A 17,570-nucleotide genomic window follows, 5' to 3' on the forward strand; every position below is an offset into this window, starting at 1 on the left:
CCAATGAAATTTAAAATTATTCAAATACTTGTATTCAAAAGTAGTAATAGCAAACGCGGACTGACTATACCTCCGTGATACGGTTGTTGGAGTACTGATCGGTTAACAAGTCTCAAGTAGAGGCCTTCTTGTTCGAACTCCCTCTTGTCGGCACTGCGAGCATCAATAACCTCCTCGAAATATTCCCAAGGTGAACAAATTCCATCTCTTCGCTTGCTATTAATTGCACAAACACCTGGATTGTTGTCATCCTACAATAACGGCAAGTGTTATTTCCTTCCCACAAATTTAGTGCCCAAAACTTCCCCAAAATGTCAATCTTAAGTGCAATAAGGTGAAGAAAAATGAATTTTTTCGAGAAAAATATTAGAAAATGTGAACAAGGAGTCCCGAGTGCCTGAACTTCATTCCTTCAGCTCGAAAAAGTTTGAAGATTGAATATAAAATGAAAAATTAACTACTGAAACATTCGGGCTTATGATTTGTTCGTAAAAAAACTACAAATGATCCGTGTCGTCAGTCATAACTGTCACTCAACAGATGCCTCGTAGTGTAAAATATGGATTTTGGGGATGTTGGGTTTCTGTAATGTGAATATTGAGTACAATAACAGTATTCCTATTATCGGCAAGTTTTAGGCAATTTAGTTATGGTTTAAATTCTCAGCGCTGATCTGCGTTTATCGAGTCACCATGTTTTGACTTTGAAGAACAAAACATCGCTTAATGGAAGATATCTCAAATTTTGGCATAAAAACGATTGTCATTTCTACATTTTCCCGTATTTTGCATCATTTCCATGTTCGCTCTTTCATCAGGAACTTTTACAGTGTAATAATTATTAAAACCAAAATCCTTGACAAACTCAATCTTTTAATACTTTACTGTTTCAAATGATAAGAATTGATTGAAAGTCTGGCTAATATAACGAAATCCCAGTGCAAAAAAAAAAATCTATCGTTTTTGGACAAATAATGAACGGTCAAAATCAAACAAAAAAGAGCAGCTCCTCAAAGCACCGCACAAATTATACTTCGTCTCTATTGCTGTATAACAAACATTACTGCAATTTAAAGATAACTGCACATTCTCAAACAAAATACACAAAAATTTTGATGGAGAATAATTAATTTTTTTAAGTTTTACGGCTTTGACGTTTCTTTTAACAATCCTCGAGCTTGTTTCACTGAATTGAGGCTTTTTTATGAAAGCTCAGAATTCAATGGAAATGTAAGCGTAGAAAAATTGGGTCGATATTTTGAAGAAATGACAATTGTTGTTTATTGCAAGCATAAGGAAATCTATTCTATCTTTATGTAGACAACTAGAAGCTTTTGTGACAACCAGAAGCTTTTGTGACAACCAGAAGCTTTCAAATTTCTATGAGTTTATTTAAGCATTTCACATTTTCTATGGGAACCATATTTTCACTTTCCACGAAGGCACCAAAAACTGAATCCATTTTTGATTTTTCTGGAGGGGAAAAAGTACCCATGAAGTTCTCCATTGACTTTTGCGAGAGACTAACTGAGAGAATATAATAGACGTTTTTGCTCTTGATCTTTATTTTTTTTCATGTTCGATGCTCAACGTTCGATGTTCATTTTGTTTTTTATATTTAAAATTTTTTAAATGAAAACTATGTCAGATTTTCGGTTAAATTATTAAAGCTATTAAATTCACTTTCTTTTTATATTTAAGATTTTTTAAATGAAAACTATGTCAGATTTTCGGTTAAATTATTAAAGCTATTAAATTCACTTTGTTTTTTATATTTAAAATTTTTTTTAAATGAAAACTATGTCAGATTTTCGGTTAATTTATTAAAGCTAGTAAATTCACTTTGTTTTTTATTTAAATTTTTTTTTAATGAAAACTATGTCAGATTTTCGGTTAAATTATTAAAGCTATTAAATTCACTTTGTTTTTATATTTAAGATTTTTTAAATGAAAACTATGTCAGATTTTCGGTTAATTTATTAAAGCTATTAAATTCACTTTGTTTTTATATTTAAAATTTTTTTAAATGAAAACTATGTCAGATTTTCGGTTAAATTATTAAAGCTATTAAATTCACTTTGTTTTTATATTTAAGATTTTTTAAATGAAAACTATGTCAGATTTTCGGTTAATTTATTAAAGCTATTAAATTCACTTTGTTTTTATATTTAAAATTTTTTTAAATGAAAACTATGTCAGACTTTCGGTTAAATTATTAAAGCTATTAAATTCACTTTGTTTTTATATTTAAGATTTTTTAAATGAAAACTATGTCAGATTTTCGGTTAAATTATTAAAGCTATTAAATTCACTTTGTTTTTTATATTTAAAATTTTTTTTAAATGAAAACTATGTCAGATTTTCGGTTAATTTATTAAAGCTAGTAAATTCACTTTGTTTTTTTTATTTAAATTTTTTTTAATGAAAACTATGTCAGATTTTCGGTTAAATTATTAATGCTATTAAATTCACTTTGTTTTTATATTTAAGATTTTTTAAATGAAAACTATGTCAGATTTTCGGTTAATTTATTAAAGCTATTAAATTCACTTTGTTTTTATATTTAAAATTTTTTTTAATGAAAACTATGTCCGATTTTCGGTTAAATTATTAAAGCTTTAAATTCACTTTGTTTTTATATTTAAGATTTTTTAAATGAAAACTATGTCAGATTTTCGGTTAATTTATTAAAGCTATTAAATTCACTTTGTTTTTATATTTAAAACTTTTTTAATGAAAACTATGTCAGATTTTCGGTTAAATTATTAAAGCTATTAAATTCACTTTGTTTTTTATGTTTAAATTTTTTTTAATGAAAACTATGTCAGATTTTCGGTTAATTTATTAAAGCTAGTAAATTCACTTTGTTTTTTTTATTTAAATTTTTTTTTAATGAAAACTATGTCAGATTTTCGGTTAATTCATTAAAGCTATTAAATTCACTTTGTTTTTATATTTAAAATTTTTTTAAATGAAAAATATGTCAGATTTTCGGTTAAATTATTAAAGCTATTAAATTCACTTTGTTTTTTATATTTAAAATTTTTTTTAATGAAAACTATGTCAGATTTTCGGTTAATTTATTAAAGCTATTAAATTCACTTTGTTTTATATTTAAGATTTTTTAAATGAAAACTATGTCAGATTTTCGGTTAATTTATTAAAGCTATTAAATTCACTTTGTTTTTATATTTAAAATTTTTTTAAATGAAAACTATGTCAGATTTTCGGTTAAATTATTAAAGCTATTAAATTCACTTTGTTTTTTATATTTAAAATTTTTTTTAAATGAAAACTATGTCAGATTTTCGGTTAATTTATTAAAGCTAGTAAATTCACTTTGTTTTTTTTATTTAAATTTTTTTTTAATGAAAACTATGTCAGATTTTCGGTTAATTTATTAAAGCTATTAAATTCACTTTGTTTTTTATATTTAAAATTTTTTTAAATGAAAACTATGTCAGATTTTCGGTTAATTTATTAAAGCTATTAAATTAACTTTGTTTTTTTTATTTAAATTTTTTTTAATGAAAACTGTGTCAGATTTTTTGTTAATTTATTAAAGCTATTAAATTCACTTTGTTTTTTTATATTTAAAATTTTTTTAAAAGAAAACTATGTCAGATTTTCGGTTAATTTATTAAAGCTAGTAAATTCACTTTGTTTTTTATATTTAATTTTTTTTTATGAAAACTATGTCAGATTTTCGGTTAATTTATTAAAGCTATTAAATTCACTTTGTTTTTTATATTTAAAATTTTTTTAAAATGAAAACTATGTCAGATTTTTGGTTAACTTATTAAAGCTATTAAAATCGTGGCTTACAAATAAAATAAATCTAAATTATTATATGAAAAATTTTTTCTAAATAAATGATCATTTTTTTATTTTTAGACTTTTTATTATTTTCTTCTTAAAATAAGTATAGATGAGTGGTAGTAACAAAGGGAGGGAGAGAAATTAGAGTATTGTTGAACATATTTTGGGCAAATGTCATGAAAAAAATTACCGGGTGAATTAATGTGACAGCGATGAAAACAGCTAAAGTTATAAAAAATTTGATAAATGCAAATAACTTTAGTACAAATTCTGGGGGGAACACGGTGAATAAAACTTTTGAAAGCCAAGATTACCGCTAAATTCACGCTAAGAGATATGCGGTCTCCTGGAGAAAAAATTAAAAGCATATACAAAGACGTCTTTTAAAAACAAACATCTGCGGTTTTTCATTACTCTTTGTAATCATTGCCTACCTGAATTCGTTTAACTTCGTTTTTCTCAAAGCAAGCTGGCTTCGATTCATTTTTCATGCCTCCATACACACACATGGGGTCATCTTTACTGGCATTTGACATTAACAGAATGTCCTCTGAATTCAGCTCATATAATTTGTCGGCACAGAAGTTATATGACATGCATAGAGGGTCACGTGAACATAATACTGCGCATTCAGGTCTAGATGCGGTCAACGTGTAACTAATTTGGTACCCGTCCAGGCGAATGCCTGCTCGGATGTCATTGAAAGGTGTTTTTCTGCAAAGACAAGTAGCATCGAAAATTTTTCGTTAGAGGAATTGATTTCTATTAAACCATTTAATTAGTTGATCCGGATTACATACAAAATGAAATAATATTTGAACTGTTTAATTCAACTCCTTCAAAACTTTGAGACCTATTATACCATCAAGTCCAGACCCAGACTATATCTGAGCAGATTTTCATGATAAATTTAAAATTAATCAGCTTTCTGAGTCATATACAGTCAAAAAGTTTCAGGAGAAAACATGAGAGAGGACTATTATCTTTACTTTTTGCGCAATTTTTTAGCCGTTTTTTATCACAGAGCTACTGCTCAAAGAACATTTCGTACTTTTTCCGGCCAAAAATTGGCTTCGATAACACTTGAGCAATTTTACGAGGATTGGTAAGCAAAATCCGTTTTGTACTACTAAATGGGAGAGGAAAGTTGCAAAATTATCCTCCTTATTCTTTTCTGCAATATTTAAGTAAAAACTACTATATACGGATACAGCGCACAATCTTCTGACGTCCTATGTGCATCTAATCTGAACATGATTCTGGCGGCAGTTAATTGTCTACATGAATGATTCACCCTGTGGTTTTTAGTGAAACATCTCGAAGTCTAGGACAAGGTTCCTTTTGTCTGTAAACACAGGATGTGGTCCGATAACAAAATAATCTATAATCAGACCGCCCCAGATCCATTGTAAACAATTCATATCAACTGATTAAAATTTTAAGGGAAAGGGAAAAAACTCTTTGATGGAAGTTGTCCTTGCATAGATAAAATTGGCTTACTGATGTTCACTATTTATCGTCTTGTTTCAATTACCAATTTAAATTAGCTCTCAACGTTTGAACTTAGTTGGGGCCCAAAGAGCCCCGTTCAAATTTTGCTAAAAAATGCAAGAGATGACTAGAATGAGCGGAAATTGAAAAAAGAGCGGAATCGTTTAAAAAAAGCAAGAAATGAGTGGAGATTCAATGGGGAAAAAAGCAATGAATGACAGGAATTTGAGCAGAATGAAAATACAAGAAATGAGCAGAATTTGACCGGAACATAAAATGTCAGCCTTGAGCGGAATCATTCGCTCAAATCCCGCTCACTTGTTGCAGTTTTTTTTCTGCTCAAATACCGCTCAATTTTGTTGCATTTTTACTCAGCTCATATTACGCTCATTCCGTTTAAAAAAATGTAAGGGCTTTGAGCAGATTTTGCTAAGTTGTCGGCTCAAGTTCTATCCATTTTTTTGCATTTTTTCCATTCATTCCTCGACTAGGGGGTAGCAACAATGTTAGGTGCTATCGGTTCTGAATGGTCGTTATAATTTGTGTATTAAAACAAGTGTGGTCCAATAACAAAATATTCAATGATCAGACCGCCCCAGATCCATTTTACACAATCCCTATCAACCGATTTAAAATTTAAAGGGAAAAGGAAAAAAATTGATAGAAGTTGTCCTTGCATAGATTAAATTTGCTGATTGATGTTCAATATTTATCGTCTCGTTTCAATTCCCAATTCAAATTAACTCACACATCTATTCTTCCACAAAGTTTTAATTCTTCCACATAGGTTGGGGCCCAATGATCCTTGATCAAATGCCGCTCCAAAAATTCAATAGATAACTGGAATGAGCGGTAATTGAGAATAAGAAGAATCACTTAAAAAGATGCAATAAATGAGTGGAGATTGCGTAGGAAAAAATGCAATGAATGAGAAGAATTTGAGTCGAGTAAAAATACAAGAAGTGAGCGGAATTTGACTGGAACAGAAAAAGTAAGCCTTGAGAAGAAATTTTGAAAATCATTGCGCCAACAATGAACAAATAACATTGCAAATTCAACTTTTAAGAGTATTCGTTTCCGCATAGGATAAATTTGAATTCTAAGCTCTACAAGATAGGATTCTAAGCTCAATAATGTAGGCTTCTAGGCTCTATAAAATAGATTTCTATGCTCTATGACATAGGTTCCTAGGCTCTATTGTGCATTTCTGGAGGGCTATTAAATAGCGTATTTTCCAACTCAAGTTCCGCGCAGTTTTGCATTTTTGATTCTGCTCAAATTCCGCTCACTTCATGCAGTTCTTTAAGACTCAAATACCGCTCACTTTTGTTGCATTTTTATTCAGCTTATATTACGCTCATTCCAATGAAAAAAAAGTAAGGGTTTTGAGCGAATTTTGCCAAGTTGTCCGCTCACATTCCACCCACTTCTTGTATTTTCTCCGCTTTTTCATCAACTAGGGTAAGCAACTAGGTAAGGTGCTATCGGTTCTGACTGGTCGGTATAATTTGATTGGAAAGCTATGTTGTTTTTTTTCCAAAACCAGTAAAGTGCAAACAAATTATTGTGAAGCTTTGTTGGATTTTAATAATATTTCAGCGTGTCTTATTTTAGAGTTCTAGGCCCTTGCTGAACTAGTTTGGCCTATATTTGGTCAATTTTGGGGGAGTTTAGAATCTGTGCCAACAAAAATGTAGTTTTGAAATTTTGAATAAATATGGAGTTTTTGAATATTCATTTGGAATTTTTGATTTAATATGCTAGCAACGCATTTAAACCAAGGAGGAAAAAAACGGGAAAGAAGACTTGCGAAGTTTGTTTTTAAATAATTGTACAACATTTTCTTCTAATTACTCAAAGATTTTGGGCAATTTTGTTTTAAGCTAGTCTAAAAACCGAACTAATCTATTAAGTTTTATTCAGTGTGTTTCTTTTTTGTGTATTTTTTCTCAAGAGTTTTGACGTACTCAACTAAGGCTACTGTAGCGCTAGATTTGACATAATTGGAGGGGTAATTGGAAAAAAATGCAAAAAAGAATTGAAAAAAAAGTTTTTAAACTATATTTGATAGGGATGCGTTTTTGTCTGTGCTACCAACTTCTTATATCAACTCATTTGTATCATGTTTTGTAAAAAAAATGTCTATAATTCCAATGAATATCTTGTTTCAAAACTTTTTTCAATCTGGGGGATATATATGCTAGACCGGCTTTTCTTCGGTCAATACTCACTTTTAGGTACCGTACGTAGAAAAAAGAGACACCTTTGGAGGCTACTTTTATTTTTTAAAACAAACCAGTACTTTTCAAATTTTATTTATTTTTTTTCTTTTTATTGTTGCTGATTCTCGGTTGGTTTTCAGTTGACCACTACACTTAATCAGACACAAATTGTAAAAAAAAGTGTGAAGAGGTCACCTGTAAATTGTTGCTTTAAAAATGGAAAAATCTCAACGAGTTTTTATGGCAAAGTAGAAAATCACATTAATCTGTCAATTTGTTGTGCTTTTTCTTGCAATAAATTGTATTTTTACTGCCTTTTTAAATGTTTCAAATGGGATTCAAATAACAGAACTCGTTCGTTAGGGACATTTAGGGAGTAAACTATAAGACAGAAGCTTTTTATTTTTCCATCACTTCACACCTAACGCATTGATTTAGAATTCCGTGAGACTCGTGTAAAAGTTTTTTCTTCAAAAAGAAACTGTACCGTTTCTTAGTGAGCCAAAAAACGTCGTCATTCTTCAATTGCTGCAATAAGCTAGCCTGAAACAAGACCCTAGTTTAGCTTAGTGTTCTATTTGAGTACATGTAGCCAAAATTATTACCTATTGTGACTTTCTATGGAGAATGGAAAAAAAAAACTTTGAGAAAAAACTGAAATAATGTTTAATTTTTCAACAAAACAAATTATGTTTAGTTCAAAACATTTTTTTTACACACTCGACTGGCGTGGTTCAGTTAAAAAAAAGTCAAAAGTTTTGATTGCAAACTTTTTCCTTGATTTGTCAATTAAGCAAATCTTTTATTTGAGTTAAATTCCACAAACATCAAAAACATTTTTTGATGATGACAAATGATTTAAATGATGTCTTTTTATTGGGTAACATTTTCTCAATAAAAATTTTTAACTGGTTCTCTTGTTGAAGTTTAACATTCCGAAAATCTATTTTTCAAGGTATTTCAATCTATTTTTCAATCTGCAAAGTATTTTTCAAGGTATGTCGTTTTAGATCTGTTCAATTTATATGGAATTGAAGGCTGTCATTTTTTTTTCGTTTTTTTAAAAAAAGTTGCAATCAAGGTTTCTCTGAAAACAAATTCATGATTTTGAGCTTCGCAAAACTGTCAATCAAAACAAGTTTTTGTCTTACCACCGGGAAACTGAATAAGATGATTATTTAGAAAAATCAAAGTACAATCTTTTAAACATAATAAACATTAAATTTTTAACGGAAGTGTATGCTGCGTTAAGATAAATGTTATGGAGATGATATTACCGGTAACACTTTGAAATTTTTGATTGATATTTAATAAAAAAAATGGCACAAATTCGAACGTTTTTGCAACATCTTACCAATAATCACTAAACACATTTATATTAACCAATTCTCACATGGGAATGTTAATAATCATACCAGCCTTTTAAAACTTTTTCGTGGAAAAGGTTTGTCCAAAAAAAATCCAGTTTAGCGGTGAAACATACGAATACCTTTTGGCAAATGGATTTTTGCGCTCTTCTTCTGCCGCCAACGTTCGAAAAGCTATCACAGCAGTGAACAAAAACAAGTTTCTTAACTCGGTCTCTGTTTGGTGCAACATTTTGTCCAAGAAATGACAGACAAGTGGTCGAAAGTTTTTTGATCTGATAAGTTAAAATCTGAAGAGTAGGAGCTAGACATCTGCTGTTAGGTGTTTCGAAACATTAACAAATAATTTATGCCATACAAATGGTCGAAGATATTCTTTTATGGTATATTATGAGTACGCTGTAAAATTGTCATTTTGTTGCTTAAAATTAATTCAGAAGTACAAATCTCTATAAAATCTCGGTGGAAATATTAATATTTCTTTGTTCTGAGAACCTTTAGAACTTGCTGAATAGTTTTGCGACCAGAACAGATATGAATTAATAATAACAGTTATACCATCTGCACGACACTAGATTTATGGCGCCGCATGAAACTTTTTGAATAGGTCTGTGAATAAAGGGTTAGTTAATTAGATATAGAGAAAATTATTCTGCTGAGTAATTCACTCAAGTAGTTTCATATTTTCCAGTACAGATTTAATTGCTCGCTTCATTTTGAGATTTCATTTTTGAAGTTTATGCCTGTTAAGCAGAGATTTGAGTTCAGATGTCACTGAAATGTTTTTGTCTACAGAACTTAATGCTGATCCAGTATAAAACGATGATGATTGGTATTTCAAATGAATTATTCAACTGTAGGATTAAGATGAGTCTTCACAAAAAATTTCAGCTTTAAACTTCCTTTGATTAGACAAAAAACACAATTGTGATGCAGCAAATAATTGATTAAGTATAATCTTTAAATAAAAGTGCCGTATAGTTTTGACCTGTCTATCTCTCTTGAGATCTTTTCTCCCTCTCCACCTGTCTTATAATATGATTATGGTACTTGAAAACATTCATAAGGGCTGAATAATTTCAATCTCATTCCTTAAGTCCAAATAGCTTCGAAAACATCACAGCCAGACGCAGTTAAATTATGGTACAAAAGATTGGAAACTAGCCTCCGCAGTCTACGACATATTACATAAAGTTAAAATGAGAAAGATTATGAACAATTAGCAATTAACATTGGTCGCCCTTTTGTAGTAATCATAATAGCATTACAGAAAATGTCACACACATATAAAAAATGTCACACACATTTCTTAATACGATCCTTGCATAACCCGGGTCGAGGTTTGGTTATAAAAAATAATGTAAGATTAGCGGTCAAAAGCGGTGAAAAAACTTTTTTTCACCGCAAAGCGCCCGCATCTTTTAGCGTTGAAAGCGGTGAATTTTTGAAAGATTTGCGGTTTTTAGCGGTAAAATTTTTTTTTTCATCGCATTCACCGGACTTCCTACAAAAGAGAAACTGCCGTACACAAGTTCGAACCTCTCACCTGCATGTCAACAACTTCCTATTCCATTGCCCCATCGGTCACTTACTTTAATGATATTTCCTGTGAATTTGGGATAAGCGTTGAAATTAGCAGTGAATATTTGTAAGATTTGGGATTTTAGCGGTGAAATTTTTTTAATTGAATTCTGCTGATAGCGAAGAAAAATTTCTTTTACCGCATTCCGCTGGTAGACTTGAAAAAACACTTTTCACCGCATTCTGCTGGTAGCCTTGAAAATAAATTTCACCGCATTCTGCTGATAGCTGAGAATAATTCCGTTTACCGCATTCGGATGGTAGCCTTGAAAAATTTTTTCATCACATTCTGCTGGTAGTGGTGAAATTTTTTTTCACCGCATTCTGCTGATAGCTGTGAAGGTTTTCTTTCACCGCATTCTGCTGGTAGCGGTGAAAAAATTTTTTTCACCGCATTCGGCTGGTAATGATGAATTTTTTTCACTGCACTCTGCTGATAGCGATGAAAAATTTTTTTCAGCGCATTCTGCTGGTAGCCTTGAAAAAAACTTTCAAAGCATTCTGCTGATAGCTGAGAAAAATTTCGTTCAACGCATTCCGCTGGTAGCCTTGAAAAAAATTTCACCGCATTCTGCTGGTAATGGTGAATTTTTTTTTCACTGCACTCTGCTGATAGCGATGAAAAATTTTTTTCACCGCATTCTGCTGGTAGCCTTGAAAAAAACTTTCAAAGCATTCTGCTGATAGCTGAGAAAAATTTCGTTCACCGCATTCCGCTGGTAGTCTTGAAAAAAATAATTCACCGCATTCTGCTGGTAGCGGTGAGAGTTTTCTTTCACCGCCTTCTGCTGATAGCGGTGAAAAATTTCTTTCACCGCATTCCGCTGATAGCCTTGAAAAAATTTTTTTCACCGCATTCGGCTGATAGCGGAGAAAAAAATCTTTCATCGCATTCCACTGGTAGCCTTGAAAAAACTTTTTTCACCGCATTCTCCTGGAAGTGGTGAATTTTTTTTCACCGCATTCTGCTGATAGCGGAGAAAAATTTCTTTCACCGCATTCTGCTGGTAGCCTTGAAAATAAATTTCACCGCATTCTGCTGATAGCTGAGAATAATTTCGTTTACCGCATTCGGATGGTAGCCTTGAAAAAAAATTCACCGCATTCTGCTGGTAGTGGTGAAATTTTTTTTCACTGCATTCTGCTGATAGCGGTGAAAAAATTCTTTCAGCGCATTCCGCTGATAGCCTTGAAAAATTTTTTCATCACATTCTGCTGGTAGTGGTGAAACTTTTTTTCACCGCATTCTGCTGATAGCTGTGAAGGTTTTCTTTAACCGCATTCTGCTGGTAGCGGTGAAAAATTTTTTTCACCGCATTCGGCTGGTAATGATGAACTTTTTTCACTGCACTCTGCTGATAGCTGTGAAAAATTTTTTTCACCGCATTCTGCTGGTAGCCTTGAAAAAAACTTTCAAAGCATTCTGCTGATAGCTGAGAAAAATTTCGTTCACCGCATTCCGCTGGTAGCCTTGAAAAAATTTTCACCGCATTCTGCTGGTAATGGTGAATTTTTTTTCACTGCACTCTGCTGATAGCGATGAAAAAATTCTTTCAGCGCATTCCGCTGATAGCCTTGAAAAATTTTTTCATCACATTCTGCTGGTAGTGGTGAAACTTTTTTTCACCGCATTCTGCTGATAGCTGTGAAGGTTTTCTTTAACCGCATTCTGCTGGTAGCGGTGAAAAATTTTTTTCACCGCATTCGGCTGGTAATGATGAACTTTTTTCACTGCACTCTGCTGATAGCTGTGAAAAATTTTTTTCACCGCATTCTGCTGGTAGCCTTGAAAAAAACTTTCAAAGCATTCTGCTGATAGCTGAGAAAAATTTCGTTCACCGCATTCCGCTGATAGCCTTGAAAAAATTTTTTTCACCGCATTCGGCTGATAGCGGAGAAAAAAATCTTTCATCGCATTCCACTGGTAGCCTTGAAAAAACTTTTTTCACCGCATTCTCCTGGAAGTGGTGAATTTTTTTTCACCGCATTCTGCTGATAGCGGAGAAAAATTTCTTTCACCGCATTCTGCTGGTAGCCTTGAAAATAAATTTCACCGCATTCTGCTGATAGCTGAGAATAATTTCGTTTACCGCATTCGGATGGTAGCCTTGAAAAAAAATTCACCGCATTCTGCTGGTAGTGGTGAAATTTTTTTTCACTGTATTCTGCTGATAGCGGTGAAAAAATTCTTTCAGCGCATTCCGCTGATAGCCTTGAAAAATTTTTTCATCACATTCTGCTGGTAGTGGTGAAACTTTTTTTCACCGCATTCTGCTGATAGCTGTGAAGGTTTTCTTTAACCGCATTCTGCTGGTAGCGGTGAAAAATTTTTTTCACCGCATTCGGCTGGTAATGATGAACTTTTTTCACTGCACTCTGCTGATAGCTGTGAAAAATTTTTTTCACCGCATTCTGCTGGTAGCCTTGAAAAAAACTTTCAAAGCATTCTGCTGATAGCTGAGAAAAATTTCGTTCACCGCATTCCGCTGGTAGCCTTGAAAAAATTTTTTTCACCGCATTCGGCTGATAGCGGAGAAAAAAATCTTTCATCGCATTCCACTGGTAGCCTTGAAAAAACTTTTTTCACCGCATTCTCCTGGAAGTGGTGAATTTTTTTTCACCGCATTCTGCTGATAGCGATGAAAAATTTTTTTCACCGCATTCTGCTGGTAGCCTTGAAAAAAACTTTCAAAGCATTCTGCTGATAGCTGAGAAAAATTTCGTTCACCGCATTCCGCTGGTAGCCTTGAAAAAAAAATTCACCGCATTCTGCTGGTAGCGGTGAGAGTTTTCTTGCACCGCCTTCTGCTGGTAGCGGTGAAAAATTTCTTTCACCGCATTCCGCTGATAGCCTTGAAAAAATTTTTTTCACCGCATTCTCCTGGAAGTGGTGAATTTTTTTTCACCGCATTCTGCTGATAGCGGAGAAAAATTTCTTTCACCGCATTCCGCTGGTAGCCTTGAAAAAACTTTTTTCACCACATTCTGCTGGTAGTGGTGAAATTTTTTTTCACCGCATTCTGCTGATAGCTGTGAAAGTTTTGTTTCACAGCATTCTGCTGGTAGCGGTGAAAATTTTTTTTTCACCGCATTCTGCTGGTAATGATGATTTTTTTTCACTGCACTCTGCTGATAGCGATGAAAAATTTCTTTCACCGCATTCTGCTGGTAGTTGAAAAAAATTTCGTTCACCGCATTCCGCTGGCAGCCTTGAAAAAAAATTTCATCGCATTCTGCTGGTACTGGTGAATTTTTTTCACTGCACTCTGCTGATAGCGATGAAAATTTTCTTTCACCGCATTCTGCTGGTAGCCTTGAAAAAAACTTTCACCGCATTCTGCTGATAGCTGAGAAAAATTTCGTTCACCGCGTTCCGCTGGTAGCCTTGAAACTAAAATTCACCGCATTCTGCTGTTAGCGGTGAAAGTTTTCTTTCACCGCATTCTGCTGGTAGCGGTGAAAAATTTCTTTCACCGCATTCCGCTGATAGCCTTGAAAAAATTTTTTTCACCGCATTCGGCTAATAGCGGAGAAAAAATTCTTTCACCGCATTCCACTGGTAGCCTTGAAAAAATTTTTTCACCGCATTCTCCCGGAAATGGTAAATTTTTTTTCACCGCATTCTGCTGGTAGCTGAAAAAAATTTCGTTCACCGCATTCCGCTGGCAGCCTTGAAAAAAATTTCACCGCATTCCGCTGATAGCCTTGAAAAAATTTTTTTCACCGCATTCGGCTGATAGCGGAGAAAAAATTCTTTCACTGCATTCCACTGGTAGCCTTGAAAAAACTTTTTTCACCGCATTCTCCTGGAAGTGGTGAATTTTTTTTCACCGCATTCTGCTGATAGCGGAGAAAAATTTCTTTCACCGCATTCCGCTGGTAGCCTTGAAAAAACTTTTTTCACCACATTCTGCTGGTAATGGTGAAATTTTTTTTCACCGCATTCTGCTGATAGCTGTGAAAGTTTTGTTTCACCGCATTCTGCTGGTAGCAGTGAAATTTTTTTTTTCACCGCATTCTGCTGGTAATGATGATTTTTTTTCACTGCACTCTGCTGATGGCGATGAAAAATTTCTTTCACCGCATTCTGCTTGTAGCTGAAAAAAATTTCGTTCACCGCATTCCGCTGGCAGCCTTGAAAAAAAATTTCACAGCATTCTGCTGGTACTGGTGAATTTTTTTCACTGCACTCTGCTGATAGCGATGAAAATTTTCTTTCACCGCATTCTGCTGATAGCTGAGAAAAATTTCGTTCACCGCATTCCGCTGGTAGCCCTGAAACTAAAATTCACCGCATTCTGCTGGTAGCGGTGAAAGTTTTCTTTCACCGCATTCTGCTGGTAGCGGTGAAAAATTTCTTTCACCGCATTCCGCTGATAGCCTTGAAAAAATTTTTTTCATCGCATTCGGCTGATAGCGGAAAAAAAATTCTTTCACCGCATTCCACTGGTAGCCTTGAAAAAACTTTTTTCACCGCATTCTCCCGGAAGTGGTAAATTTTTTTTCACCGCATTCTGCTGGTAGCTGAAAAAAAATTTCGTTCACCGCATTCCGCTGGCAGCCTTGAAAAACAATTTCATCGCATTCTGCTGGTACTGGTGAATTTTTTTCACTGCATTCTGCTGATAGCGATGAAAATTTTCTTTCACTGCATTCTGCTGGTAGCCTTGAAAAAAACTTTCACCGCATTCTGCTGATAGCTGAGAAAAATTTTGTTCACCGCATTCCGCTGGTAGCCTTGAAACTAAAATTCACCGCATTCTGCTGTTAGCGGTGAAAGTTTTCTTTTACCGCATTTTGCTGGTAGCGGTGAAAAATTTCTTTCACCGCATTCCGCTGATAGCCTTGAAAAAATTTTTTTCATCGCATTCGGCTGATAGCGGAAAAAAAATTCTTTCACCGCATTCCACTGGTAGCCTTGAAAAAACTTTTTTCACCGCATTCTCCCGGAAGTGGTAAATTTTTTTTCACCGCATTCTGCTGGTAGCTGAAAAAAAATTTCGTTCACCGCATTCCGCTGGCAGCCTTGAAAAACAATTTCATCGCATTCTGCTGGTACTGGTGAATTTTTTTCACTGCATTCTGCTGATAGCGATGAAAATTTTCTTTCACCGCATTCTGCTGGTAGCCTTGAAAAAAATTTTCACCGCATTCTGCTGATAGCTGAGAAAAATTTTGTTCACCGCATTCCGCTGGTAGCCTTGAAACTAAAATTCACCGCATTCTGCTGGTAGCGGTGAAAGTTTTCTTTTACCGCATTTTGCTGGTAGCGGTGAAAAATTTCTTTCACCGCATTCCGCTGATAGCCTTGAAAAAATTTTTTTCACCGCATTCGGCTGATAGCGGAGAAAAAATTTTTTCACCGCATTCCACTGGTAGCCTTGAAAAAACTTTTTTCACCGCATTCTCCCGGAAGTGGTAAAATTTTTTTCACCGCATTCTGCTGATAGCGGAGAAAAAATTCTTTCACCGCATTCCGCTGGTAGCCTTGAAAAAACTTTTTTCACCACATTCTGCTGGTAGTGGTGAAATTTTTTTCACCGCATTCTGCTGATAGCTGAGAAAGTTTTGTTTCACCGCATTCTGCTGGTAGCGGTGAAATTTTTTTTTTCACCGCATTCTGCTGGTAATGATGATTTTTTTTTCACTGCACTCTGCTGATAGCGATGAAAAATTTCTTTCACCGCATTCGGCTGATAGCGGAGAAAAAATTCTTTCACCGCATTCCACTGGTAGCCTTGAAAAAACTTTTTTCACCGCATTCTGCTGATAGCGGAGAAAAATTTCTTTCACCGCATTCCGCTGGTAGCCTTGAAAAAACTTTTTTCACCACATTCTGCTGGTAGTGGTGAAATTTTTTTCACCGCATTCTGCTGATAGCTGTGAAAATTTTTTTTCACCGCATTCTGCTGGTAATGATGATTTTTTTTTCACTGCACTCTGCTGATAGCGATGAAAAATTTCTTTGACCGCATTCTGCTGGTAGCTGAAAAAAATTTCGTTCACCGCATTCCGCTGGCAGCCTTGAAAAAAAATTTCATCGCATTCTGCTGGTACTGGTGAATTTTTTTCACTGCACTCTGCTGATAGCGATGAAAATTTTCTTTCACCGCATTCTGCTGGTAGCCTTGAAAAAAACTTTCACCGCATTCTGCTGATAGCTCAGAAAAATTTCGTTCAACGCATTCCGCTGGTAGCCTTGAAACTAAAATTCACCGCATTCTGCTGGTAGCGGTGAAAGTTTTCTTTCACCGCATTCTGCTGGTAGCGGTGAAAAATTTCTTTACCGCATTCCGCTGATAGCCTTGAAAAAATTTTTTTCACCGCATTCGGCTGATAGCGGAGAAAAAATTCTTTCACCGCATTCCACTGGTAGCCTTGAAAAAACTTTTTTCACCGCATTCTCCCGGAAGTGGTAAATTTTTTTTCACCGCATTCTGCTGATAGCGGAGAAAAATTTTTTTTCACCGCATTCCGCTGGTAGCCTTGAAAAAACTTTTTTCACCACATTCTGCTGGTAGTGGTGAAATTTTTTTCACCGCATTCTGCTGATAGCTGTGAAAGTTTTGTTTCACCGCATTCTGCTGGCAGCGGTGAAATTTTTTTTTCACCGCATTCTGCTGGTAGCGGTGAAAAATTTCTTTCACCGCATTCCGCTGATAGCCTTGAAAAAATTTTTTTCACCGCATTCGGCTGATAGCGGAGAAAAAATTCTTTCACCGCATTCCACTGGTAGCCTTGAAAAAACTTTTTTCACCGCATTCTCCCGGAAGTGGTAAGTTTTTTTTCACCGCATTCTGCTGATAGCGGAGAAAAATTTCTTTCACCGCATTCCACTGGTAGCCTTGAAAAAACTTTTTTCACCGCATTCTCCCGGAAGTGGTAAATTTTTTTCACCGCATTCTGCTGGTAGCTGAAAAAAATTTCGTTCACCGCATTCCGCTGGCAGCCTTGAAAAAAAATTTCATCGCATTCTGCTGGTACTGGTGAATTTTTTTCACTGCACTCTGCTGATAGCGGTGAAAGTTTTCTTTCACCGCATTCTGCTGGTAGCGGTGAAAAATTTCTTTCACCGCATTCCACTGATAGCC

The 17,570-nt window shown here is 34.2% G+C and overlaps 1 protein-coding gene across 1 annotated transcript; it reads right to left on the reverse strand.

The window, feature by feature from the left end:
* Nucleotides 1–70: 70 nt before the first annotated feature.
* On the reverse strand, nucleotides 71–9,219 carry LOC142356969 (uncharacterized; the record flags this gene model as incomplete). Its single annotated transcript, XM_075408705.1, has 3 exons — nucleotides 9,021–9,219; nucleotides 4,253–4,532; nucleotides 71–251 (listed from the first exon to the last, which is right to left on the reverse strand). Coding segments are annotated over exons 1-3 (571 nt in total), but the record flags the coding sequence as incomplete, so codon positions are not given.
* Between the last annotated feature and the right edge of the window lie 8,351 nt (nucleotides 9,220–17,570).

The sequence above is a fragment of the Convolutriloba macropyga genome, unplaced genomic scaffold, assembly GCF_964194025.1.
Source record: "Convolutriloba macropyga unplaced genomic scaffold, txConMacr16.3 SCAFFOLD_3141, whole genome shotgun sequence".
Taxonomy (NCBI): domain Eukaryota; kingdom Metazoa; phylum Xenacoelomorpha; order Acoela; family Convolutidae; genus Convolutriloba; species Convolutriloba macropyga.